Raw genomic sequence first — 26,702 nt, 5'->3', positions numbered from 1 at the left:
TTCCTTCTTTAATGTATCATATTTTTAGTTCTTTTTACTGATTGGTTTGAAAGAAAAAACAAATCATGTGTCTCAGTTGTTTAAATTATGCTTAGGGGTCAAAAACGTTAGATTGTATAGTTTAATTTACATTTATTCAAAAGTCTATTGTATTGAATATAATGCATGCATGATAGAGGAAACATTTTAAGGATAACAAGTCATTTGAAAGCTATTGTAACTAAGAGATGTGGAGGAGTGGAGTAAAATACTTAATTAGTGAAATTAGGCTAGTAGCAATTAAAAGAATGAAAAAGAACTCATGATAAGGAATTTGATTGAGTATCATGAGAAGATTCGATGAAAATTCTTTAATAGTTCTTGCTTTTAAAGAGTTTTAAATGAAAAAGTCAAAATATATGGGTAGTGCTGTTGTCCTTGAAGATTTGCCACTGGGGATGTAAACATTCATTAGCTTGCCTAATTGCTGAATATTTGGGAACAGCTTGAGTTAATAACTAATCGAATATTCAGCAAATTCAGTATATACAAAAAAGAAAGATTATTTACATTTTTTTTTTTTAATTTCAAAGCTTTTCCTTTATTATTTTTTAATTTGAAACTTCTTTACTTAAGTTTTATACACTATTGTATTTTTTTTTTTTATGGTGTAAGTATAATAATGCAATTTGTAACAAAATTCTGTTGCATTCTGCTCATAAATTATATTCACTTTTGAAAACAGCTGTATACTTTAATTCTAGTTCATATGATCGTTAAAAATCTTGAGATTTTTTAAAACAATTTTTCGTTTATAAAATTCCTTAACCCTTTCAGGACAGGTGCCCCATCCATGCATCACTAGAGATTGCAATCAGAGGATGGGTGATGCATATATGCATTTTAAGCTGAAATGTTTTTCTGAAGGCCACTAGATGGCATCCTATGCCCATTACTTTTGAAATGAACACAGTTTTAGGTTCCTCACCTTGAGTTTGATGTATTCTGCCTGACTTTGGTATTTTACTCATCAACTTTTGAGGGGGGAGAAGCGTAAACAGAGGTGGTTTCTTTAAAACGCCACATGCTAATATAAACATTTGCATGTCTGATTTATATCCAATTCCTTTTTTTATTCTATTTTTTCCTCCACTATGCATGGTCTTTTAGGGTTACTATGTGGAGTTCTGTTACATTTTGCATTACCTTCAGATATATTTCCGTTTCTTCTCTTTTTATTTTGGAAAGCTTCACCTCCAGTCTATTATGGCGGGAAGGCACTATTTATCAGAGGAAGAATACCTTCATATGGTTAATGATTCATTTTCTAAAGAGTTAGAAAGTGATACTTCTGCGTGCTTCAAGATTTACCACACTCAGTCTTGATTGTAATTTTTGTTATTTCTTACTGTAAATAGTCTTTATTGTGTTGTTTTATTAACTTTAAACTTCATTGATGGATTTTATCAATTAAAACTTTGGAGTAATTTAAATAGCGCTTACGAAAATTATTTTACAAGATAAGGAATTTTTTAAGTATCTTTTCATGTAAAATAAAGAAAAAAAAAAACCTTATCAAGTGCTAATCTTAACATATACAAGAGCTCAAGTAATAATCTAAAATGACACCTAAAATTACGATGCTAGAAGTGAAACTTTTTTTTTTCCCTGATTTTATATATATATATATATATATATATATAAAATTAGGCTTAGCGATGCAAAACCTCCGTCCTGTACGGTGATTGCCTTCGATTCCCTTCCGTCTCACATGAGTATCTTAAACTAAGGTGCGCCGTCACGAAAGGTTTTATTTTGGTCCAAACTTGCAAATGATCTTTAATTTTGCCTATCTGATATTTCTATAGCTGCCATTCTGAGTGCCAGTTAAGGTTTTGAAAAATATGGAATTTAAAACACTTGATTCATAATGGGTTATCGCAAATTAGCCTTGTGAACCATAAAGAACAATTGGCCATTTTGGAATGAAATTTTTTGGATGCTTGTTTGGTATTCATTGCAAACTCTTGAAAGAAGTCATCAGACTCCCCCCCCCCCAAAAAAAAAATTAACTGAGCGTGATCTTCATGAAGGTCAAAGATGATTTTCATGAAGATTTTGCTTCCACCCAGTATTATCAGTGTATTCAGAAATTCTTTATCTGCATAGTATAGTTGTCAACTCTGCTAGTTTTGCTGGGAGGCTTCTAGTTTTCCTTCCTATCACCCAAATTTTAATTTTTAGGCTTTACTTTGGCAATTTAAGCAAGAAATGAAATTTATTGAATTGTGCAGACTTGATCCTGTCACAGATTTTCACATAATTATCACTAAATTTATCCATGAATTTAGTACTAAGACCTTGCAGACATATTATTGTAATAATAGTATTTGTTAAATAGCTAATATTAATGCAGCTGTATTTATTTAAAACAAAATTGCTGTTGTAAATCAAACAAGTAAAACCTGAGTTGAATTCTCAAATTTTAATCTTAATTCAAGGGAGCATTTTCATTTTATACCTGTGTAGTTGTATGTAATCTTCCTTTTTCAATTCTTGCAGGCATGTATTTCTGCAGCATAGAAGCTGTCAATAAAATCTCTATGAGTGAAACAAGTATTCTAGAAGGCCAGTTATCTTTGACTGTACATCTGCTGTCCGTAGATCATTCATCATCTTTATCTCAGCAACTATTACTATCATTTCTGCCAGCATTCTATATACAGCAGGATGAAGTTCTTCTTTCGGATCTACAGCCTACAAATCATATTATTATTTCTGCTACTCCTGCAGTACAGCGCTGTATTTTGGTAAATACTTTGTAACTTTTTTTAAGTTTTCATTTAAGAGAGCTTCCCCCTCCTTCCCTTAAATGCTTAAGTAATATGTTACAAGTTCTTAGGTAGTTAACTTTTTCCCATAAAATAGGTTTATAAATGAAAACGTCTGTGCATTATTTGTATTAATAAAAGAGATGAAACCCAGTTCCCCCCTCCTTTAATTATATTGCTCACTGCTGTGGCAGATATACTGCATCCTGCATTACCCCTCTGAATATATATAACTACACTTTCTAGAAGTTGTCAAGATTCATTGTATATAATGGTGCACGAAAAAACTCAATGCCCTGTTATATTAATTTTTAAAATGCTTAAATGTAAATGCACTTGGTAAAGACTGCTTTATGTCACATCATACTTAACATGTAATATAAGAATAAAATATTTGATACATTTCATTTAACTTTATTATTTATTCACATGCAATGCAAGGTTATTCTTAGAATATCCTAGACCAGTGTTTCACAACCTTTTTTTCCTCGCGAACCAAAAGAAAGGTCCAGAAAAATGTGATGAACCCCCTATGTAGTCGTTAATGATAGATTAAAAAAAAAGCAATAAAATTTGATATAATACATATTTTTCATATTGCAGAATAGTTGATTATATTAATCGTGAAACATTTAAATAAAACATTAATAAGACTAAAATGATGGCTATAAAAGTTGAAAACAAGATAAATTTAACAAACTGGTCCTTATGTTTTACATTTGGAAAAACTCTTTATGGGATATTTGTGGCTGTTTGATAAAACAAATTTATCTTTCAGATAAGTATATGTTGAAAATCCTTTCTCACATAGATATGTTGTGCAAAATGGTAATAGAACTTCAATGGCTTTTTTTTTTACACAACAGGATATTGAACAGATTGATCTTTCAAAATTGCTTCTAGAGAACTGTCACAAGATAACTCTATGAGTTTTTCTTTTTCCAGTATATTTAGACAGGTTTCTGAACTTACATTTCCTTGAAATGGATTACGTATCCAGTTGTTTGAGATGGATATATTGCATCTGTAGGGAAAATAGTCATCGAAAGTTAATCGAAGATAGTTCAGATGTTCACATATACTCCTTTTAATGTTTTCGTCAAGTTTAATTGAATTTTCTGATAAAAAAGTGCTGACAGAATCGAAAATCATTCATCATGAATTCATGAATCATTCATCTGCAGGCATTGAATCCAAAAATTGATATTTTTCAGCATAGTCCCAATTCTATCATGTACACTGAAAATTGTGACACCCTCGCCTTGTAAAGACATATTTAATTCATTCAGTTTACAAAAAATGTCAGCTAAATACGCAAGCTTTTGCAGCCAAAGAACATTGGATATACTAGAAGACAAATGAAACGGATGATAAAAAAAAAAAAATGCTTGAACTTCAGACTTCAATTCAAACAAATGCATCAAAACTTTACCACGGGAAAGCCATCTAACTTTTGTGTGAAGTAGTAAAGAAATGTGGAAACTTCCAAAATCCTCACAAAGCATACGGAATAGACGGCAATTTGTAGCACACGATTTTATAAAGTTCACAATTTTCACAGTATCACTTATAGTAGATAACTCTGCAGAAATACGCTTATATACTAAAGCTTGTCTATGAATACAACAATGAGTCCGTTGAATTTTCTCGTTGATCTTCTTCACCCGTGCCACGAAACCAGAAATTTTTCCTGTCATTGATTTTGCACCATCTGTACACACACCCACACAATAAGACCAGCTTATTCCATTCTTTTCAAAATACCCATTGATCATATCGAAAATAGCTTCTCCGGTTGTGTAGGTTTTCAAAGGTTTTGTAAATAGTGCATCTTCTTGAACAATATTTGTAAAAAGATATCTAATGTAGACAAGCAAGACTGCGGCATTTGTTACATCCGTCGATTCGTCAAGTTGAATTGAAAATAATTCAATTTTATTCTTTTTAAAAGTTCGTTCTCCACATAATTAGCCAAGTCATTAATTCTATGCGACACCGTGTTCTTTGATAAGGGAACTAGCTCAATTTTCTTTGCTGCCTTTTCTCCAAGCATACATTTGGCGATATCTTTCACACATGGTCCAATTTTCTGCTATTGTGTGTGCTTGTCCAGATCTTGCAATTCTATAACTTACTCGAAATGATGCTTCAAGGGCCATTTTACTATCTCCGTTTGAAGTCAAGAAAGACGAAAGGCTACACGTTTTTATATCTGCTAATTTTCTTTTGAAATATTCAAGAGGTTTATCTTTGTATGTCGGATGTCTTGTTTCGATATGTCTACGAAGAAGTGATGGTTTTAAACTGCTGTTGGCAAGAACTTCGTTGCATATAATACAAAGCGGTTTAGGTTCTGACTCGTTCCCAGTAAAATGAAAACAAGACCCAATTGTAGATGGTCGCTGTCATATTTTCGCTTTTTCCCTTTTCTATCATTATTTCCTTTGTTTTCCGTCTGGTGAAACGGTACCTCACTACAGCTTTCAGTACTATCATCACGATTATCATGTCTCGTTTCTAAACGACCTGTTTTTAACCATCGACCCATAATAAAAATAAGCTATAATGATAATTAAATTAATAATTATTAAATCATTTACACGAGAACTTGACAGTCACAGTATCACTATCTTTCAAGCTTTACAAGTGCTAAGCCTATGTATGAACGTCGACAGACAGACAACACTACTCTCCTAGTTCCCGGTTGTGAACAAGTATCTAATTCTGAAATCTGTAGTAAACTGCCTTAATTTGATATTTATTTCCAATTGTATTGTAAAAAAAATATATTACATAGAAGGGAAAACTGCTGCAATGATTTTAAATATAAATAAATGTTTGTAATAAAAAGAGAATAGTATTTGATTACTTGAATAAGAGGAATAAATTATAATGTATAAAATTGTTGATATAATTTGATATTGATGAAATAATCTTGAAAAAGAAATGAAAATATTGAAATTTAATATAGATTTCTTAACAAACAGGCAGCGAACAATCTATTTTACAGTAGGTGTTTTTTTTTTTTTTTTTTTTTTTTTTTCCTTTTCTTTTGATTTTAATGGCGTTTTAAAAAAATCGGCATTACAGTATTATTTTCGCGAACCACCAGTTGGGAATCACTGTCCTAGACAATTGGAACAAATAATCCCAGTTGAGGATTGGGGCATATTGTCCCAGGAGATTTGCAGGAAATGGGAAAAGTTAAAATCTGTAAACTAATATTACACTTCTTTTAGTATGTCAACATTAAATTAAACTACTTTTCATAGTTAAATTTTTAATCATGCAAAAGTTGGGTCATACCTCCAATGAAAATTAACTTATACATTTTTCTAAGATAATAATATGCTTTTTTGTGTGTGTGGACAGCCGCTGTTGTACCAGTCTTGACCTATATTTTTGTGGGTCTGTGATAGCACATGAGATGAGAAGTTCAGCTGCACTGCACTTTGCTGTAAAAACCACTTTCAGAATCCCACATGAAGAAGATAATTTTCTGTTTTCAAAGTCTGAGCCCTGTAAAAGTGGAACGGATGTAATCATTTTTCATTTAGCATACTCGAAATGGTAAATTGACTCATTCCTGTGCAGCATAAGATAGCTGTTGTACTTGAGTGAAATCTTTCATAAGGCTCAAAATGATTGTATCCAGGTCTGGACATTGTGCCACTCTCTCTCAATCTAATTCTAGCCTGCTGATCTTGAAAGAACCGGTTCTACAATGCTGGAGGTGTAATTGTGCCACTCTCTCTCAATCTAATTCTATCTTGCTGATCTTGAAAGAACCAGTTCTACAATGCTGGAGGTATAACAACTCAAACAATTTGTGGTCCAAAATTCTTGTATATTAGAAAAGTCTTCCTTCTAAGATTATTATTTTTTAACTTTTGCATTAGATGCTTGTCTACCTTCTCATCATTCGTAATGTCTCCCTCACATCAAGGTTGCCACGCTACCTGGAAAACTGGAAAAAGTCGGAATTCGGAAATCGACCAAAAAATTCAGGGAAAAGTCAAGGAATTTAAGTGTTTTAGTCAAAATTTGGAAAAGTCAGGGAATTTCATACAACGATCCCGCCAAAAAAGCGAGTTTTGCACCGACGTCGGAAGAGATCACTTTTTTGGCGAATTGTGTATCATGTGAGTGTCATTCGGGTAGCTGGCATAGAGCCAATTTTCACAGCTCCAATTTGATTGTCTTTTCAGAAAGGCAAAGCAAGTTTCCCGCAACTTTTGGTTTCCAGTAACCTCGAGAATCGCATGTGCAGTGCGTGAACTAAAGAAAGTACCTGTTCTCGTATAAAACAAAATGGGTTTAATCCTAGTATACGGTACCATGAAGGTTAGAATAAAAAAATATGTATTGTAAAGAAGGAAAACCTCTCTGCAACAGACGTGGCTCCGTTCCATCATAGCGGGAAACAGCTGTGCATGCGCCAAAGCTCGAAACCGGTGTCGAAGTTCGAAGGTCACGTTATCAAGAGTTCATAAAATGAATGTCGTTTAAAATTTCTTTAAACTCTAAAGGAAAAGAAAATATTTTTTGGCTCGAGTAAATTAATTCATGGATTAGTTATTTTGAGGGGGGGAAATCTACGAAAATCCGCTTTTAAAATTATTATCCAAGAAAATACGTTCTTTGATAAAACGTTTCTTCTTGGATTTTTCGTAATAATTTAAAAACAGATTTTCGTAGATGTTTTTTTTTTTTTTTTTTTTTTTTTTTTTTTGTCAAAGATCGTTTCTTCTTAACACGTGTTTCTCAATTTCCTGTACACATCGTGGAGAATGAAATTCTGGCCTCCAGGTTCCGTCGCCAAATTTGCCAAGCGTGGCAAATTTTCCCTTCGCTTTTTACACAGACGTTCTTTGGTTAAAATAATCTCCATGTATGGTACAGAGGGATTTGGCGACATGATGATGAGCAGTAAATGGGTCATTTTGTTCTTGGTGACAATTTTCAAAATCATGCAAAGGCCGTATCGTATACTAGGATTTTACTGCAAAATCTTTTTTCTTTTCTTTTTAATAAATACCTTGTCATTTTGCAGTAAAATAGTAATCAATCATCTAGGATAACCATGTAATATAACTAACTATATTCGCTAAAATATCGTTGATTATTCTAATTAAATTTTTAAGTAATTATCTTTATTTTTATGTTATTCATATCATTTAAAGTTGCTTCTTCCCTCTAAATTTATTTATTATTAAATAATATTTCCAAATTTCAGGAAATTTTCTCTGGCATAATCCTGAAATTAATTCTAACAGTATGATGACATCACGAAATTTAATGCACATATTTTTTCTTTATGTATGCTGCGAAGTCTCAGGTGCTGGGCACTTCAGCAGGCTCCTAGGCTGGGACAGCCATATCCTGTGCAGAATTCATTGTAAATAGGCATATCTTTCCTGGCATAACATATTGGAGAATATAATTGAGGAAGAATGAAATTTTCCTCAAGAGAATTCAGTGGTTGTTGCATCATGGCATAGGTAAAGATAAGCAATTCCGAACGATAGTCAATTCATGAGCCTTGCGTACATACAAATCGTAAAGTCAGAACATCCATCAAGAGAGATAAGCGTAACAGTTACTGCTTCGACATCCGGCATTCAAATGAGTGAGAAAAGGTAGCAGGGCAGGTCCATGGCTGGATGGGAGGAGTTACTGGTCATGTGATCCAATGGGTGTCCTGGAAAGAGAGTGCATTTTCTTGCTCGACAGGCATTGGTGGGGGGGGGCAAATTTTAAAGTTTAAACTTGGTTGAAATCCTGAGTACATTTATTTGATATAATAAAAAGTAAGTTATCAAGTTACAATACAATAATGTGAATTAAAGGGATCCTGGACTGAAATAAGTTGGCCTAATTGAAATGCGTTCTGAACTAAGTATTAAAATAAGATATATTGTAACATACAAGGTGTTGGTGAGATGAATTAGTGATTCATATTCTGAAAGACAGATGGCGACACATGAGCGTGTGCTTTTAAGAGTTGCATATGAACGGTGAAGATTTGCAAACGTAAAACAAATATAGAACTACAGAAAAGCAGTACTTAAAACAGTAGATAAAATTAAATTAAGTGCCGGAGAACTGCTCCGGGTCTTTTTTTGTTTGCTTCGCTGGTATAATCGTAATTTAGTCTTGGGATAGAGCTGTTGTTGATCTTTTCGATGTTGTTGAAGAATTTCCGTGCTATTTTTGCTATGTGTATACTAATGCTTTCAATATTTAACTCGTTCTGAATAGCCTCGTTCCTGAAGAACCAAGGACTATTGGATATAATCCTCAGCATAACATTTTGGCTTTGCTGAATTTTCAGCATGTGAGTTTTACACACATAACCCCAGACTGGGCAGGCATAGGTGATAATAGGTCGCAGCATGGATCTATATACATGAAGTTTGTTTTGGATAGATAAAACAGAGTTTCGGGCAATTAGGGGGTTGAGTAAAGCTTTAGTACCCCGAAACTTGTTCAAAACAAATGTTATGTGTGGGGCCCAAGTGAGTTTTTGGTCTAAAATGACACCGAGGTATTTGGCTTGCTTGGCCCAGGGAATGTTGACGTCGTACATTTTGAGGGTGGTACTTAGGTCGAAAATCCTTTTCTTCGTGAAATAAACAACTTCTGACTTCTCAACATTTATCTTGATTTTCCACTTGATCATCCAGGACTCTAATGCATGGATGTGTTCTTGTAGTGTCTGTACGACTGCGCCCATAGACGCAGCTTGGTAGAGGATCACAGTGTCGTCTGCATAGAGTGCTAGTGTAGTGAGAGGGTTGTGAGGGATGTCGTTCGTATAAATTGAAAATAATGTGGGCGAAAGTAAACTTCCTTGCGGTAAGCCCACAAGGGTTACTTTCCGTGTAGAGTGAGTATTGTTATAACGAACGACAAAATGTCTATCGTATAGATAGGAATTAATGATGTAATCTGGGAAACCCAGAGTGATTAGCTTGTATGTGAGGCCTTGTAACCATACACAATCAAAGGCTTTCGAAATATCGAGAAAGAGAGCTCCAGTGATGTGTCTTTTTTGGAATCCTTCAGCAATCATTTCTGTGACTCTGTACAATTGATGAGTTGTAGAGTGTTTGCTCCGGAATCCGTATTGCTGTGGAATAAGAATTTGATTTTCTTCGAGGAACTCTTGGATCCTATTTAGAATAACTGCTTCGGCGATTTTGCTTAAGGTCGACAGTAAACTGATCGGCCTGTAGGAGGTAGCCAGCGGTGGGTCTTTTCCGGGTTTCAGGATCGGTGCGATGATTGCAGTTTTCCAATTGGTTGGAAAGTTATGTAGGCGGAGCATAGCGTTCAATAGTTTGGTGAATTTGCGTAACATTTTTGCTCCCATTTCCTTGATTATCTTATTACTGATCTTGTCAATACCAGGGCTTTTCCGGTTCTTTCTCTTCTCGATATAACTAATAACCTCTGATGGCATAATTAAGGGTGTGTTTTTGTTTGGAATTGTGTGATGAGTGCCGTAACTGAGTGTTCTGTAGGGGGGTTAGAAATGTTGTGAGTGCGAAATTGAGATGCATAGTGATCTGCAATAGACTCAGCTTTCTCAAAATCGGTGTATGCGATCCCGTTGGGGCCATTAATGGGCGGAATATTAGTGTTGCGTCTTTTAAATTTAGATACAGCACTCCACAGTGAGTTATCATCTGTGGATAATGCTTCTAAATGTCTGGCCCAGTCAAGTTGTGCATGTTTTTTCAATAGAGTCCTGACTTGTTGGTTTAATTGATTAAGTAGAATTTTGTCTGTGGGACATCTGAAATGTTTCCATTGCTTACGTATACGGTTTTGGATCATCTCACGGATGGCACTGTTTTTGAATCTTCGGTCAGCTCTCATTGCTTTGCTGTTTTTGAGTAAGGCATCTTGAAGCTCATCTGTAAATTCTTCAGTGTAAGCGTCTAACGCATCCCTTGAGTGTATAGTGGTGGTGGGGTACTGAGTGTTGTTTAGAGCTTTGGCATAACCTGCCCAGTTTGTAAAAAGGGCTCTTTTGTGTGGTGTACTGTAGGAGTCGGTAGATATTTCCATCATCACCGGATTGTGGTCTGAAGACAATTCTGTCAGACTTTCGACATAACTCGGGGGGTTGATGTTTTTTAAAATGAAAAAATCCATGATTGATGGTCTACCTATCCCACAGTGTGTTGGTTTATCTGGTACTGCCAGGTGAATATTAGCCACTAGGGCAATGTCGTATATGACTCGTCCGTGTTGATTAATATCCCAGCAGTTCCACTCGCGGTGGTGTGCGTTGAAGTCTCCACCTATGATGACTCGATTGTTAGTATTTAATAGTGTTTGCAAATCTGTCCTGACAGAATTTGTAGGTGAGTGTATAGGAAAATAGGGGGAGATAATAGTGATTGGTCGTGACGTGTTTGGCGTGAGTGTAATAGCTAAGGCTTCGACCGCTAAAAGCTGTGGTAGTGGAGTGACATGATGAGGGATGGAGCGCTTAACTAAGATTAGTAGACCTCCTCGTGCATTTCCTCTGGGTGCAAATCTACCTTCAGTAGGCCTGTTCCATCGATGAGTAATATAATTGGAAGCTCTGAAATAATTTTGGGTGCCAAACATGTGTTCTTATAGGAGTAAAATATCGGGGGAAACTTCATGTAAAAACTCCTTAAGCTCGTAGGCTTTTTGGAGCAATCCATTTGCGTTCCACGTGATAAGAGTGAGAGGCATATTAGGGTTGTTCTGAAACATGATTGTTGATCTTACTAACAATTTCGTAGAACATAAATAGCTTATCAAATCTTAGTCAGACAAGGTTTTCAGTTTAGATAAATAATTTTTAAAGATATTATTCATCAATCTAATATTATTGATTCCAAGAATGCTGTTAAATTCGGCTATGTTTTTGATAAAGTTAAGGAATTCAGAGCCTTGTGGCTTCTCCTTGTTATCCATAACATTTTCTTTTCTTTTACTATTAAGGTTATCACTATGTGTCATATTTAAATTTTTTAAAGCATTGCTTAGATCACTAAGCTTAATATTTTCAGTTGCCTTTGAGTGCATATTTTGTGCAGCAGTAGCCGATTCTGAGGGATTAAAATTAGTATTTCCATTAAACATATTGTTATGTTTTTTGGCCATATCAGCGTAGGAGATGCCTTTTCTGAGAACGCTGTCCTTTTTTTGTTGGGTAGGTCTATTTCGTGGGAATTTCTCACACCCACGGTATGAGGCTACATGGTTTTTGAGGCAGTTGGCGCACTTGGGCTCTTCCATCCTTCCTTTGGTCGGGCAATCCATGGTTTTGTGTTCCTGTGAGCACTTAACGAATCGTGGTGTAAAGTGGCAGTTTTCAGAAGAATGGTGCCACTTTTGGCAGTTATAGCACTGTGGCACCTGATTCTTTGAAATATATTTCTCGACTGAAACAGCAAAGAGAAAGAGGTCGGTGACTTGGTATATCTCGTTCACTTTTTCATTTTTGATGATTTGGACAAGGAATAAAGGCATGGGAGCTTTGGTTCTTCGTCTTGTAAGTTGTGTAACTTTACTTATTCCGAACCCCTTGTTTGATAAGGCAGTGGTTATATCCTCCGGTTTTGTGGTTATAGACAGTCCACTTTGATTGGGTGAGCGTAATTTGCGTTGATGACGTAGTGCTCAACTTTTTTTTCCAGGTAAAGAGTTGTCAGGATTCTATGGTCATCTGCAGTGCGTGGTAGGACTTTCAGGAGTTCTCCATTAACCTTTCCCAAAAATTTGGCTTCAGTTTGCAGAGCTAATTCCTTAAGAAAAGCCTCGTGGGTCAATTTTCTGGGATTTACCATTATGGGGGGAATAGCCTGTGATTGGCTGTTGGTCAGCTGCTGCTGCACGGCCTGTCCGTCTGGGTTATTACCAGCATTAACATTTTCATCATTACCAGAATTTTCATTTAACACAGAGTGTCGGTTTACAGTTTCTAAATTTAATGGTACTTTATCTAATTTTTGCTGCTTAGCAGTTTTTACAGGTAACTTAAAACTTTCATTATCAATAATTATGTTACCATGACTAATTTTCCTCTTAGCTTTAACTTCCTCATTTTTCCTTTTCATACTAGAAATAACAGGGGGGACAATGCCTGAAGAGCAAGATAAATTGCACTTACCTCTTATTTCTGCTGCTTGAGCCTGGAGCATGCGTAAGTTCTTCGTCATGATATCCGTTGTCGCATACCAGCGGCCGAGTGGTAAAGTCGCTGAACACTGGTAGTTCGGTCCGAGATTCGAATCCCGCGAACGGGCTGGCTGCATGGGTGTTTTCGTGGTTTTCCCCATGTGTAACGTGTATACGAGCCAGTTTCCCTTAGAAAGTCCTCCACGGAAGGCATCCCTCCTCTTAGGCAGATAGCCCTAGTGTGCTTTGCCATAATTAAATACACCACCACACCACCGTTGTCGTATCCGGGTCCGAAACAGCGCGTAGCCGTTGACATGCTTTAATTGCGGTCTTCACTGTGTTAATTTCCTTTTCCAAATCCATTAGCTTTTACGTATAATAATCCAGGTTTTCATTAATATACGATTGAGGTTGCTGGGGAAGTCCAACACAACTCTCCGTGGTGGCAGGTGTCTCAGGCGGGACGCTAACGTCCATCCATATAGTAACTTCGGCAGTAGAGCCCATCTCCATCGGAGCGCTCATGCTGCGCACCTTCACTTTCAAGGATCAAGGACCGAATGAGTATGCTGCGAAATAAATATAAAATACCTCAATTTAGTAAAAAAATATCATTAAATAGATTTCTTTCTTTCGTTTAGCTGAAGAATGTCTGCAAAAAAAGCCTTATTTTATTCCAGATTTGGCAGATTCTAATCTCAATCTTCAGTGGAGAAAACAACTCCTATTATAATAATATTTGTGTTTTCAAGTGTTAAGGTGCCTTTTAAGAATACACCTCACACAAATTAAATTTATCTAAAATCTAACTGAACTTTTAGCATTGCGTTGTGATTTTTAAGAACCGGATTAGCCTCGTGTTGAACTGGGGATGATCATGAATAGTAATTAAATAAAACGTACAGTTGTTATCCAATGTATATAAATTTTATTAAGTTTTTTTAAGCGGAAAAGTAAACAAAATTATCAAACAAAGTGTACCAAGAATAATTAAGAATAAATGTCCTCTGGGATTTATTGAATAATTAAGTGAATTTGCTACACAGTACAAGTAATACCATAATTAATTTACCTCTTAGCAGAGCCAACGTACATTACGCGGATAGACTGGAATTTTCTCGAAACATATCTGGAAAACCTGGAAAAGTCAGTGAATTTCATTCTCCTGTTTGAGTGGCAACCCTGTCACACGCAACAGCAGTCACAAACATATTGTGCATTGATAGATAGCAGCCAGTCTTCTGCCTTTTATAGGCAACAGTGCAAGCCATTCATTCATTTGACACTGTCAAATGTGTATTATTACTGTTGAATTGCAATTTTGAGTAATTACTCTAAACTTTGCTGTAAAGTAGCACATGCCATCGAAGCGGTAAGTAAGCAGTTTATTTCCTTTGATGTCATATTTCTTGTGTTAGTGCCTCAATGTGGTATGTGTGCCTACAGGAAAAATGTTTGTCATAGTGTGGTGTACTACCTCTTAGTTCAATGAGTTCTGAATCACCTTGTAGAATTAAAAATTTATATTGTTATACAGATACAAATATAAGCAGAAGTTTTTTTATACATAAATTCTATTATTAAAATATTACACATCTAGGTAATTCATCATTATGTTAAACAAATGCAAGCAGTAATTTTGTCTATGAGTTTAAAAATTGAATTTTTATCTCAGCACTAGAATACTGTAGTTGATTTTCTCAGGGGTATTTGTGCTCCGGGGATTTTGAGCTTCGATACCCGGAAATTCCGGGGATTGTCGTTCAAAAGGAAGTAGGAATAATAATGAATTATTTATTTTGATCTGGGTAATTTTGTTTGCTTTGAAAGCAGAAAACGCAAGGTCAGTGGTCAGTGTGTATGGTGAAAACTTTTCCTTTCTTTCTCCAAAGGCAGTGATAATGCATGAAAAGGGGGAAAAAACTTCTTTTTTCTTCTTTCCTTATTGCGAGTTATGACTCATTCCCCCGGTTCTCGGACATTCTCTTCTGGATTCTTTGCGGCAAGTAGGCGCGGCAGAAAAAAAAGGGAGGGACTTCGTTCGACCAGATGTACGATCACGTGACTCTGGGTTCAAAGGTCTTATCTCTCCTGGCGTGGCGCCAATAAGTAGAGAAGGGGGATTTTTCACCATATTAGCTATTTGTCATTGATCACTTCTCAACTTTTTTTCCTCCGCTGTGTAAAATTTTTGTTTCATTTATTGAAATATTTTTTTATTTATGTACGCAAGAGAATTTCACTATGAAATTTCTCGATACAAATAGTGATATTATACAATTAGAAGAAGGTGTCCGGAATGCATTTAGGTGGAATTGGATTGAACGGAGAGATGGTAATGGGGATACCATCAGCACATGGTGCAAGAAAATAAATGTTGCTGGACAAGCATATTGTGTTTTTTGTAACTCACTGCTGAAGTATGGTGGGGAAGGATTCAAGGCTTTCACAAATCATTCTAAAACTGTGATGCACATAAAATATTCAAAGTGCATTAGACATTCAATGACTTTAAGTAATTATGCTAATTCAAAAAATACTGATGACTTACTGGAGACTGATGCTCGGCCATTGGATATAGTGACAAGAAAAGCACGCCAAGAGGTATTAATAACTTCGTTTATCGCCGAGAATTCTCTTTCTTTCAATGTAGCTCCCAATTTAATTGAACTCTGCAAACAGTTGAGCCGTGATCAGACGGCACTAAACTCGTTGGAAATGTCCAGGACTACTGCATGTTATAAGATGAAATATGGGCTCGCAAAAACTATTAAAGAAAATAGCATTAAAACTTTAAAGGAGACTCCATTTTCTCTAAATTTGGATGAAAGTACTAGCAATGCTCAAGAAAGTATACTGGCAATATTGGTGCAGTTTTATGACAACAATCAAAATGAAGTTGTAGTTCATCATTTTGCATCTCTAAAGATGGAATCTTGCAATTCAGAAGCTGTTTTTAAAGCAGTTGTTAATACTATTGAAGATAATAATATTCCATGGGCAAACTTAATTAGTTTATTAATGGACTCATGTAACACCATGCGAGGAAAAAAAAAAGGATGTTGAAACCAGACTACGATCAAATAAAGCACCCCACTTATTAGATATTTGTGGTGACACATGTCACACAGCTAATAACTGTGCAAAAAAATTTGCTTCATGTTTTGATAGATACTTAGAAGATTTGTTTGATGACATCTATTTTGATATGAAAAGCTGCAGGAAAAGAGAAAATTTTTTCAAAATCTGTGAATCCCTTGCCATTAAAAAACTTAAGCCCTTGAAGAGACCCAGACCATAGGTGGGTGTACATTTTATGTGTTTTAGAAAGAATCAAAGATCTGTGGGATGCTCTTATTGCATTTTATTTTCACTACTTGGATAAAACTGATAAAGGGGATTATTTTATGTTGAAACTGTATACAATAAAAGAAATATTTCTGCAGCCCAGAAAAAGTTGTTGAAGGAGTGTATTCTTGCTTGCATTCCCAACAACTCACAAAGAATGCTTTAGCTCAGGAAACAAGAATACTAAATGGGTTATTTGTTATGCAAAACAAAACTTTATTGCATGTGGCATTATATTCAGCAGTATTACCAGAGTTCAACACTTATATTAAATTATTTGAAACAAAAAAACCAATGCTTCATTTAATACATTCCAGTATTTATAAATTGATGGCAAAATTTTTCTCTTTTTTATGAAGCCAGAAAATATAGAGTGCACATCTTATAATGATTTATTAAAGGTTGATGTCACAAATCCGGAATTCCATCTACCTAGCAAAGTAATATTTACTGGGGCAGAAGCTTCCACTCTCCTGAAGAAATTATCAAAAAATCATCCAATAGCAAAAGAATTCCAAATTTCTTAGATGAAAGCTTATACTAATACAGCACAGCATATGAAACAGAAATTACCCCTTAAAAATTCATATCTAATTAGTTTTACAGCATTCGATCCAGAGCTAAGAGGTAAAACCAGTACAGTATTAGCTTTTGAAAAATTATCATCTTTTATGTCCCATATTTTTAGTGATAATGAAAAGTCAAAAGTAGAAGCTGAAATAAGGTTATACCAGAGTGATATTGATATCACCAAAGAAATGCCCTACACATCTGATGAAAGTGGAAATCAAGTCAAGTGTACAATTGATAAATATTGGTCTAAAGTTTTTAATTTAAAAGATGATTTCACAAATGATTATAAGTATCCTACATTGGCTAAATTGGTCAAAGCCTGCCTTAGCTGCTTCCATGGCCCATTAGTGGAAAGTGCATTCAACTTAATGGATACGCTTGTCACTGACTATAGAACCTCTCTTAAGATTGATTCCCTACATGCAGTGCAGACTATTAAATATGATTTAATGGCTTCTAAAGAAACCTCATGTGAAAAATATGGCTCAAAAAATTCAATGACTGATCCAATTCACAAAGATCTCTTACTGAATATGAATAGAAGTTGGAAAACATATCAAGAGGACTTAAAAACATGTATTTCAGATGAGTCACCTATAAAAATCTCTGAAAAACCTTCTACATTCGCAGAAAAGCAAACTGCTTCTACCTCTGCATGTGCAGTTCTCGAGGAAATTTCTTCAACTGTAAATGAGGAAAATAAAAGTCAACCTTCCTGCAATTATGAAGTTCACCACAAAAGAAAGACAAGCCTACAAACATCAGAAAATAAAAAAAGAAAAAAAAAAAAAAAAAGCAACAGAAATTAGATAATTTTTTTTAAAAAAAATTAATTCAGTTAATTTAAAATATTTACATAAAATGTAGTAGTTTATATGTTTGAAAATTTATGGTTATTAATTTTGCAAAAAAAAAGTAATTAATTGAACTTCATTCAATACTTCATAATTGTAATTATTCATTTCTCTCCCCCCCCTTCTCGAAACTCCAAAATGTCGGTAAGTAAGTCCGTAAAAGTTTCAGGGGATTTTTTGGGGTCCCACAAACACCCCTGATTTCTGTTTTTTTAAATTTTGCAAATTTTTACCAGTAACCATCTTGTAAATGCTTTTTCTAAGCCCTGCATCTGTTCTTTTTACTATATTTAATCATACTGGGAATTCTGTATCTTCCACTGTAAGTATTATCAGTAATAATAAAGTTGGATAGAAACTCAAAGAAGTCAGAACCTGTGTTAATATGTTTTACTGTTATTTAGGTTAATTTTCATGTTGCATTTCTTCTTATTATTATTTAATTGGATAAATTTATCTTCTTCATGGTAATTATATTTATTTATGCTTATTCAATTGTTGATGTAGGTTGTTCCAAGTGATCCAACAATTTTGAAAGTTAAATCTCCAGTTTCAAATCCAAATTTTCCTGCTTCTATTAGCTTTGCTGTTGAAGTGATTGATATTAACAACTTATGGAGGACAGACATTGCTTCACTTCATATTGATATAAGTTGCCCTGTTACCAAGCAACAGGTCAAATTGCCTGTTAGAGTTAAGAAGCTTGATATGCCATTAGATATCAGTAAGTATTTTTTATTATTTTTCAGCAGTGATCTCAAATTGCATGCAACACAAATACATGATGTCAAAGGAGCTGATAGGCAACAACAATTTTTCAACAAAATTTAAAAACATTTTTACCCTCTCCTCCTAGAAAAAGAAAACTAAATTTTAAATTTCACTTAGTGAATATTTACCAAATTCGAATTAATAGTAGTAATAACACAAAAATAAAAATTCAAATTTTTTTTTTTTATTTTTTATGTGAAGTCTAAATGCAACCTGCAAAAAATTCCTTTTGGTTATCCTTTGCAATTCAAATACATGGACAGCTAAATGTTAAATTTCAGACTGATGTTTATTTCAGGTAATTCCACTATGTGAAATTAACTGCTAAATAATTTATTTTTAATCTTAACTATTTCAGAATGCTGAAATTCCACCAGCTGTCGGTTGGGAGAATAAATTTACTGACTGTGCTAAATGTGAGAAATTCTCTTATCTTATAATAATATACTGCTGGATGTACAAGCATAAATCAATAAAGCCCAATTTCTGTCTTGTTTCCTTGACTAGCAGTTACACACATTAATTATATCTTTATGTCTTTGAAAACTATAATCTCCATATCTGCAACAAATACATAGTTGATATGTATATTAGGGCTGCAGGTTTGAGACCACTGATCTACAGTACTGAAAAATTGTTATTTTTCTCAAATCAAATTGTACATCTTAGTTTTTCCTTTACCCTTAGGTTCTTATTGTCCACCACAACCGGCACCTGTACCTTCAATTACTGATTCTTTCTATGACTGGTATTTTTTGCTTAAAACATCAACAGCTTTATTAGTAATTGTTATTACAATTTACAGTGAGTTTTTCTTTCTTTCTTTTTTTTTTTTTTTTTTTTTTTTTCTTTTTTTTTTTTTAATATATATATAAAGTTTTATATAATTTTGAATGAATGACATTTTTAGTTTTCCATACAGTTATATATGCTGAAATATTTTTTACCTTTTATTAGTTGTCAAATGGGTCAAAACAGCAAGACGAGGAATAGTCACATCACAGCCGGTCTTCTTAAATACCAGTAGTAGTAGTTCTCATAATTTTTCCCCAGGTTGGTAAATATCATGATGAATAGGTTTTTAGTATCCATTCTTCAGTAAAAAGCAATTTTTTATGTAGTGCTGCTTGGATTTTTTTTTTTTTTTTAACTACAGAAAATAATCTATATAATTAAAATTACGTCAAATGAGAGATGTATAAATTACTCTTTGGAGGATTTTAATTTTTAACCTCATCCACTATATTACTTGATATCATCACTTAATAATTTATATTCTGTTTTATGCATCATCTGTTTACATAATAAACCAAACAGTTATGGTTCTATACCCATATAATCAGTGATGAGCTATAGGAGATTTGTGCAAGCCTTTTTTCTCTATCATCGTGGGAGATTTTTTAGTCTATTGGAAAGCATACTTAGCTATTCAGAAATAAAACACTGGAACATATACATATAGAAACATCCTCCTGACATGAATCATTGACCAATCCACCGATAACACATCAGCGGCAACCATGTTAGTTTACCGCTGATTGGCTTCTGATCAGATTTCCATGTGGGGGGGGAACAAAGACATAAAACAATCAGACAACAATGGCTTATTTTTCCTCATGAAAAGTAAACTTAAAACAAATTTCACATTTCAGTTCTTTTATGTGGACAATACTTATTCTTCTTGAATATTTGTAAACAGTTAAACAAAATATGTAAAAATCCATAGCAGTTACTCCTTTTGTAAATAAGACTACATTATTTAATTTGCTGAAGATGAAATCAAGGTCATATACTCCATTACTCAGCAACCTTCTAATTAATAAAGTGATATCGTATGTCAGTGTGCATAGTTCGACTGTTTTCTGTTGGTGATCTATTAAAAATTTATAGTAGATTTGTTATAGCAAAGTAGTTTACTTTTTTCCAAAATTCAGCTTTAAAACTTTGTCTTTTACGACATATTTTATCCACATTAATTCTTTGCCTCCTTTCATGGTGGGTGAACTTACACCTTTTTGTGTAGAAATTTTCCAAATTACCGACCCTTTATTTAAGTATATGTAGTTTATCCATTCTTTCTCACACATAATTTATTCATTTTAAATTTCGTTCAGACTGAAGCCACAGAGAGCATTACACCTTTTTAGAGTGATTTCAGAATCCGCTTAATTAATGTTAAAATATAAAAGTTTTTTTTTTTTTTTATAAGCAATTTCAACATGTTTGGCAGTGTGTAATTACAGTTCTCCTGAAATTGTGATAAGATACTTACCACATATGCAATATTAGGCCCAATCATATAAGAACTATATATCCCAGTAGATTTCTTAAAGTAAATTTCACATTTCATGAATTTCTGCACTTGTAAACTGACAATCTAGTTTAGTAAGAATAGTGCCTTTAGCTATGGAATCTGAATCAAATTTTTTTCAATGTATATTTGCCGATGTATAAAAGTCTGCTGCCATTTTTTAAGAATTCAATTCTGAGTAACTGGTTCTGTGTAAAATTTTAAGATTAAAAAAAAAAAAAAAAAAAAAAAAAAAAAAACACTTACTCAGCTGTGAGATTAATTCATCTATACAATGTTGATCTTTGCTAAAAAATTACAATATCATGACATATAATGAGAGAATTACATTAGGGCTCTTACAAGCAATTACACCATAGTGTTTTCTTAAAATTTAGATTTTCTTAAGTATTTTCAAATTCTCAAAACCATTCATGATCACTTTGATGCAGACCATAAATGGCCTTGTGTAATAAACTGACTTTACTTTTCTCTTCAATAAATCTTTCTGACTGGGTCATATACATTTTCTTATTTAACTTTGCATATAAATATATGTTTTTCGTGTCTAATTAACAGTTAATCCAATCCAAACATACTGGTACACTGAAAATGGTCAGCAAAATCTTCCCCTCTTCTCAGCCTGAATCCCTATGTGACTAAATGCTCTTTATATGTGACCACTTTATTCTTTTCATTTCTTTTTTGTGTAGAGACTCATTTGTTTCCTAGTATATATTTCCTTTTTGCCTTCCCGAACTTTCCTTTTCTTCATAGTGTCAATTTCTTCCTTCATTGCCCTATCCCATTCTACATTATTTGTGAATTTCCTTGTTTCTTTAAAATTTTATATGATGATAATTTCTACAGAATTTGCCTCTTCAGATGTAGAACTATCCTCCTTTTCTTACAAAAGTAATTTTTCCGGAGTGTTTGCTTTTGCCACTGATTTCAGTCATCTTTCTCCCATTTAATGTTTCTAGCCTCACAGTACTTTTCAATACTGTTATGGTATCTAAAAAAAAATGCTCCACATAGTTATATATATCTATCTCCATTTGGCTTCTTAACTGTTTATCTTCAACCTTTTAAGTCTGAAACTTCTTCCATGTATTGTCTTTATGGATTTATTTGTCTTCTAGTCACTTCGTTCTTTGTCTGGGAATTTTCTATTCTCTATCCGAGTCTGATAACATTTCTAATTCTTCTGATCCTTTTTGAGTTTTGGGTTTCTAACCCGGGATTTTTAAAAACATTAAAAAATCATTTATATAAATAAATGTATATGTATTTTTCGTGCTTTGAAAAGGGGCTAATGATCTTCTAGCACTGGTGACAGGGGTGCATAGAGTAAAATAGGTTGAGAACCACTACATTAGAATACTGTGCTTCATAACAAATTTTGCCATATAAGAGCATGTATATGTGTGTTTTACTCTTATTAGAAATTAAAGATTAATCATTAGTTTTAGAATGTAGTTAATAACTTCTGTAGTTGTGAGAATGTGAAGGAATCCTAGAATGATAAGTTTCACTAAAAATATTTTAAATTGTAGATTGATAAAATGCATATGTTTATATTTTCATAATTGCATGGCCATAAATAAATCAGCCAAAATTTACAATTTATATTTTTATACTTTTTATATATATTTTTATTAAATGGCTTAAAATTTTGTCAGCCATTCACTGGTTTATGTTAAATTTTGTTGTTATGCATCCTTGTTCAAAGCTAAAGTAAGGTGCTTATAGTCATAAAAGAAGGTATTGCATTTTTATTCTACATCTTTATGCATATATGTATAATCTGCATATAAGATGTCTACATATATCCTGTTCCTCTTTTTGATAAGTCATATACATGACTAACAGTTTGCTCTTTATCTCTTCTGAAGTAACAATTTTCAAAATTGTTTCAATTTATTTTTATTTCATAAATACATATATTTTTTTAACAGACTGTAGTCGCTTTTCATCGCCATATCTTGAAAGACAGTATTCTCCACGCTCTGTGCCTGAAGATTTTGAGAACCTCTCGCAGCCTCTCAGGTTGTGTTCTTTAGATACATCTCCAAAGACACTGCAGCGCAGGCGTTCTGATAATATATTTAGATAATATTATATGAATGTAAAAAAGTATATTGTCAGTGATGCCTTTTCATATTTCACTATTTAAAGTGTCATTTTTATGTTAGCATCTGGACCATTAAACTCATATGGAAGGCAGACTGTTTTCAGAATAACAAGTTTGTATTTTTAAATGCATTTTAAATTGAAGTTGTTATTTTCATTCCTTTTGTGCAGTTTGTTATTGCAGAGGCTCAGTTTGAAGTAGAAGTTGTGAAAAATTTTTTTTTTTTTAATTTGATTCTTTTCATCATCATATTGACATTGTAAGCATTTGTATGTACATAAATTTATTTCAAGTATTTTGATTTCCTCTTGTTTGTTGAATTTGTTTTAATTAATGTGTCTCATTTATTTTAAAATTTTCATTGTTATAGAATCGTAAAATTATTTTCCAGGTGATTATGTTTCTGTGTAGAAATATATTTTAATGTCATTATGAATTTTAAGCTGCTATCTAAATTTTATTTCAATAAAATGATTATATGGTTTTTTAGAAAATACTCTCTAAATGAGAGTCAGGGTTATTGGGAAGGCTCCATATTTTGAGACTAAGCAAGTCCTAGCTGAAAATATTCTAAGATTTCCAATTCACCTTGAAAGTTCCAGACATTCATCTACATTCAGGTTACAATATATATTTCTTTCAAAATGTTAAGCAAAATGATAATTTTTTGTCTAAAACATCAGGGTTAAAGAAAAAAACATTAATACTCACAAATTATTAAAAAGTTTTTGTTTTAAATGTTAACGAGTTAAAAGAAAAAAATTGCTCCTCTCTTCTTTACGAGTTAAAAGAACAAAGACAAGCAATCTGCTTTTCTTGCAGAAAGTACTTTATGTGTCTCATAGCTGATACAGTTTTACTAAAACATTGCTCTCTTCTCCACTTATGAGTGGTCTCCTGTTCATTCTCCCTAGAAATGTAACTATTCTATTATCCCTACTTTAGACATGTTACTTTCAAAAATAATTTTTAGAGTAAAAGTAACTGTATTTTGTGGTTAGATGATTAAATGAATTTTTCAATCCAGTTTAATCCTTAGCTCTTTAGTTTTATTTTGAAATATCCATAGGATTAACATTCACTATGAATAATATAATATTATACATTTCGTTTGCATAGTGAACAGTTTTCCTAGGGTTTGATATTTATTTCATTTGTAAAGCTAATTAATTTTTTATAATATTCCTAGTTATTCTATTGTATTTTGTAGAAAATAAATAAAGCTATTAGCTTACTTGATACTTCATTACATTTGATCAGGAAAATTAAAAACAGAATTTCAATGGGAACCGGGTCGTCCTCAACAGATTGCATATGTTAATTTCTTGCATTGATTAGGTAGCTAATTGGCATTCTGTGAATTAATTTTTTTAATTTAGATTTGTATTTTTGATTTGGAAAAGTTATTAAACATTTCTTATAATAGAATTGCATTGGTAAATAAGTATATGCTTCAAAAGAAAAAACTGAACATTCTGTTTGCTCATTTCCTAAGTAAATTTGTAACAAATAGAACTGATTAAGCTTTAAGCTTATTTTTTAAGAGGTAAGCAATTTAAAAAGTATAACAGAATAATATATAGTTGATAGAGTTGTTACAGATTTTTAGCTTAATTATTTAATGTGTAACAAGTTTGTGCTTTAGTTTAGTGAACTGTATTTCTAAAGGTTATACAGTACAAAGTCTTTAATCCGGACCTCAAAGCTACAAACTTTCTGCGCATATGCATTTACGCTTGTACATAAAATCTTTACTCATGCACATAATACGTTTACACATGCGCGTTTAATGTATAACAGACGGTGTAAGCTAAAATTATCTAATTATCTATTTCACTTAATGTTGCAGATTGTGTTGTTCCTTAATCTTCTAGTTGGATCAGGCTTATTATTTTTTGCAGACTGTTAGAGCAATTTTATTAAAAGTAAGCTTGAACTTTCAATTATGTCAAAAAGAGTTTCCGATTCTGGAGCTGCCAAAGGATCTACAAAGCAAAAGCATGTTTCGATGTCCATCAAACAAGAAGTGGAATTGCTGCAAAGAAAGGATAAAGGCATGCAGAAAGTGACAGAGAGGTTAATGAAAATGAAAACATTTCGATTGACAAGTTAGTCGGTATTCTCGGCACAGCAATTACAGGACTTGAACAGCAGAACTTTGTAACTGAACAAGAAAATAAATAAAGCTATTGAAATTATGTCTGTTTATAGAATTAAAGAGAAAGTATTAGCACATAAAGCGAAACAACTTGAATAACTTACATTGAAAGAAATGTTTATAATAAAGTAAACAAATAAATATTTAGCTCCCCCCCTTTTTTTGTGTAAATTTTGATAACCTTTAGATCATAATTGCTTTTTATTTCATAAATTACAGTTTCATATTTTTAATTTTATAATTTTTGCATGCCATCTTACCAGATTTAAATTGATGATCTATAATCTGGAATCACCGAAGTCCCGACGAGTCCAGATTAAAGACTTTGTAGTGTACTTTTTGGAGGGGGAGAGTTGTATATTCTGCATGGCATTCACATTGGTTTGATTTTCATTAACCTGAATAGTATCTGTTTACAAATTGGCATCAATAATTTGATTGGGAAATTTTGATCCAAAATAACTAGCATTCATCTAAACTTTTTTAAATAAGAAGTTAACTGTCAAATACCAAATGGACACTGCTTGTCTTTCTTAAGTTGCACTACAAACTGCATTTTTCTGCATTCTATAAAATTTGAAGAAGGTACTGATACTATCTAAAAAGTGGGACTTGCTAAATCTCAAAGTAAACTACCAAACTTGTTTTTAGTTTTTATATTTCATAGTGTACAGTTACAAAGTTTCATTTCTTTTCTTTAAATGATTAAAAAATATGATAAATTATTATATGTAAAATCAAAATGTCAATTTTTTTAAAATTTTTGATGAACTGAATATAAATGTTATATGATCGAAGAGAGAGGGGGAAGTGAAAAAGTGTAATATTGAAAATCATTAAAATACAACATAAAAACTTCTATCATATATGTAGTTTGTGCTGAAATATCTTCATTTCTGCCAAAAAAGTTTCAAATATCATTAGTGTTTTTATAAATAATGTAAATTATCAATTTAGGCTTCGCCAAATTGTTCATAATACTACCGTATTTTTGAAATTAATGTTTCAAGTATTTGTGATATTTGTAAATTACATCTTTGATTAAAAGTTTCTTTGTATATATTGTGAATTGTGAAATTTCTTTATAGTGATTCAAACATGTTACATCATTTACATTAAAACAAATTTGCCTTTAACTAGCAGGATGTTGGTATTTTGATATGACATTTAGGTCACTGGTAGGGTTTGATAGCTATATATTTTTATGGTTGGGTATTTTATATATCATTGTTCACGTTGCTAGTTCCATTGCATTACTACTTTAATTGTGAGATATTCTACCGAATAGCAAGAATTTAAGGTTTTTATAAAGTTTCAACTTTAAACATTAAGAAAAAGGAACTCATAATTGTCTTTACAGTAAACTCTCGCTACGATACCCGATACAATAACTCCCTCTACTACAATAATGTTTTGTGGTCCCGGTGATTTTGCATATAAACTAATGTTAATCTCCCCTCAACATTGCTATATTCTCTAGAACAATAAACCTCTGTAAAACGTTTTTTTCAATCTAAATTTCAGTATTATTTTCTCCCTTTATAATAATATTTTGATTTTCAAATGCTTTTTTTTTTTTTTTTCGTTTTCTTTT

General features: G+C 32.9%; 1 protein-coding gene across 3 annotated transcripts in view; it reads left to right on the top strand.

Moving 5' to 3' along the window:
- LOC118182413 (nuclear pore membrane glycoprotein 210-like) overlaps window positions 1-26,168 on the top strand; it is a 182,462-nt gene extending 156,294 nt beyond the window's left edge. Inside the window, exons 41-45 of one of the 3 annotated variants that reach the window (XM_085815406.1) lie at window positions 2,542-2,789; window positions 18,263-18,479; window positions 19,214-19,330; window positions 19,484-19,579; window positions 22,775-26,168. In XM_085815406.1, coding sequence (XP_085671532.1) covers window positions 2,542-2,789; window positions 18,263-18,479; window positions 19,214-19,330; window positions 19,484-19,579; window positions 22,775-22,932 — 836 coding nt within the window. In that variant the 3' untranslated portion in view covers window positions 22,933-26,168. Of the gene's footprint in view, window positions 1-2,541; window positions 2,790-18,262; window positions 18,480-19,195; window positions 19,331-19,483; window positions 19,580-22,774 lie in introns of those variants that run through there. The other 2 variants (XM_085815405.1, XR_015040766.1) reach the window with 2 other exon arrangements.
- Window positions 26,169-26,702: the final 534 nt, after the last annotated feature.

The sequence above is a fragment of the Stegodyphus dumicola genome, chromosome 4, assembly GCF_044657685.1.
Source record: "Stegodyphus dumicola isolate Sdum_Otavi_A_Nest chromosome 4, ASM4465768v1".
NCBI classification, from domain to species: domain Eukaryota; kingdom Metazoa; phylum Arthropoda; class Arachnida; order Araneae; family Eresidae; genus Stegodyphus; species Stegodyphus dumicola.
This window is presented reverse-complemented; position numbering and strand designations above follow the sequence as displayed.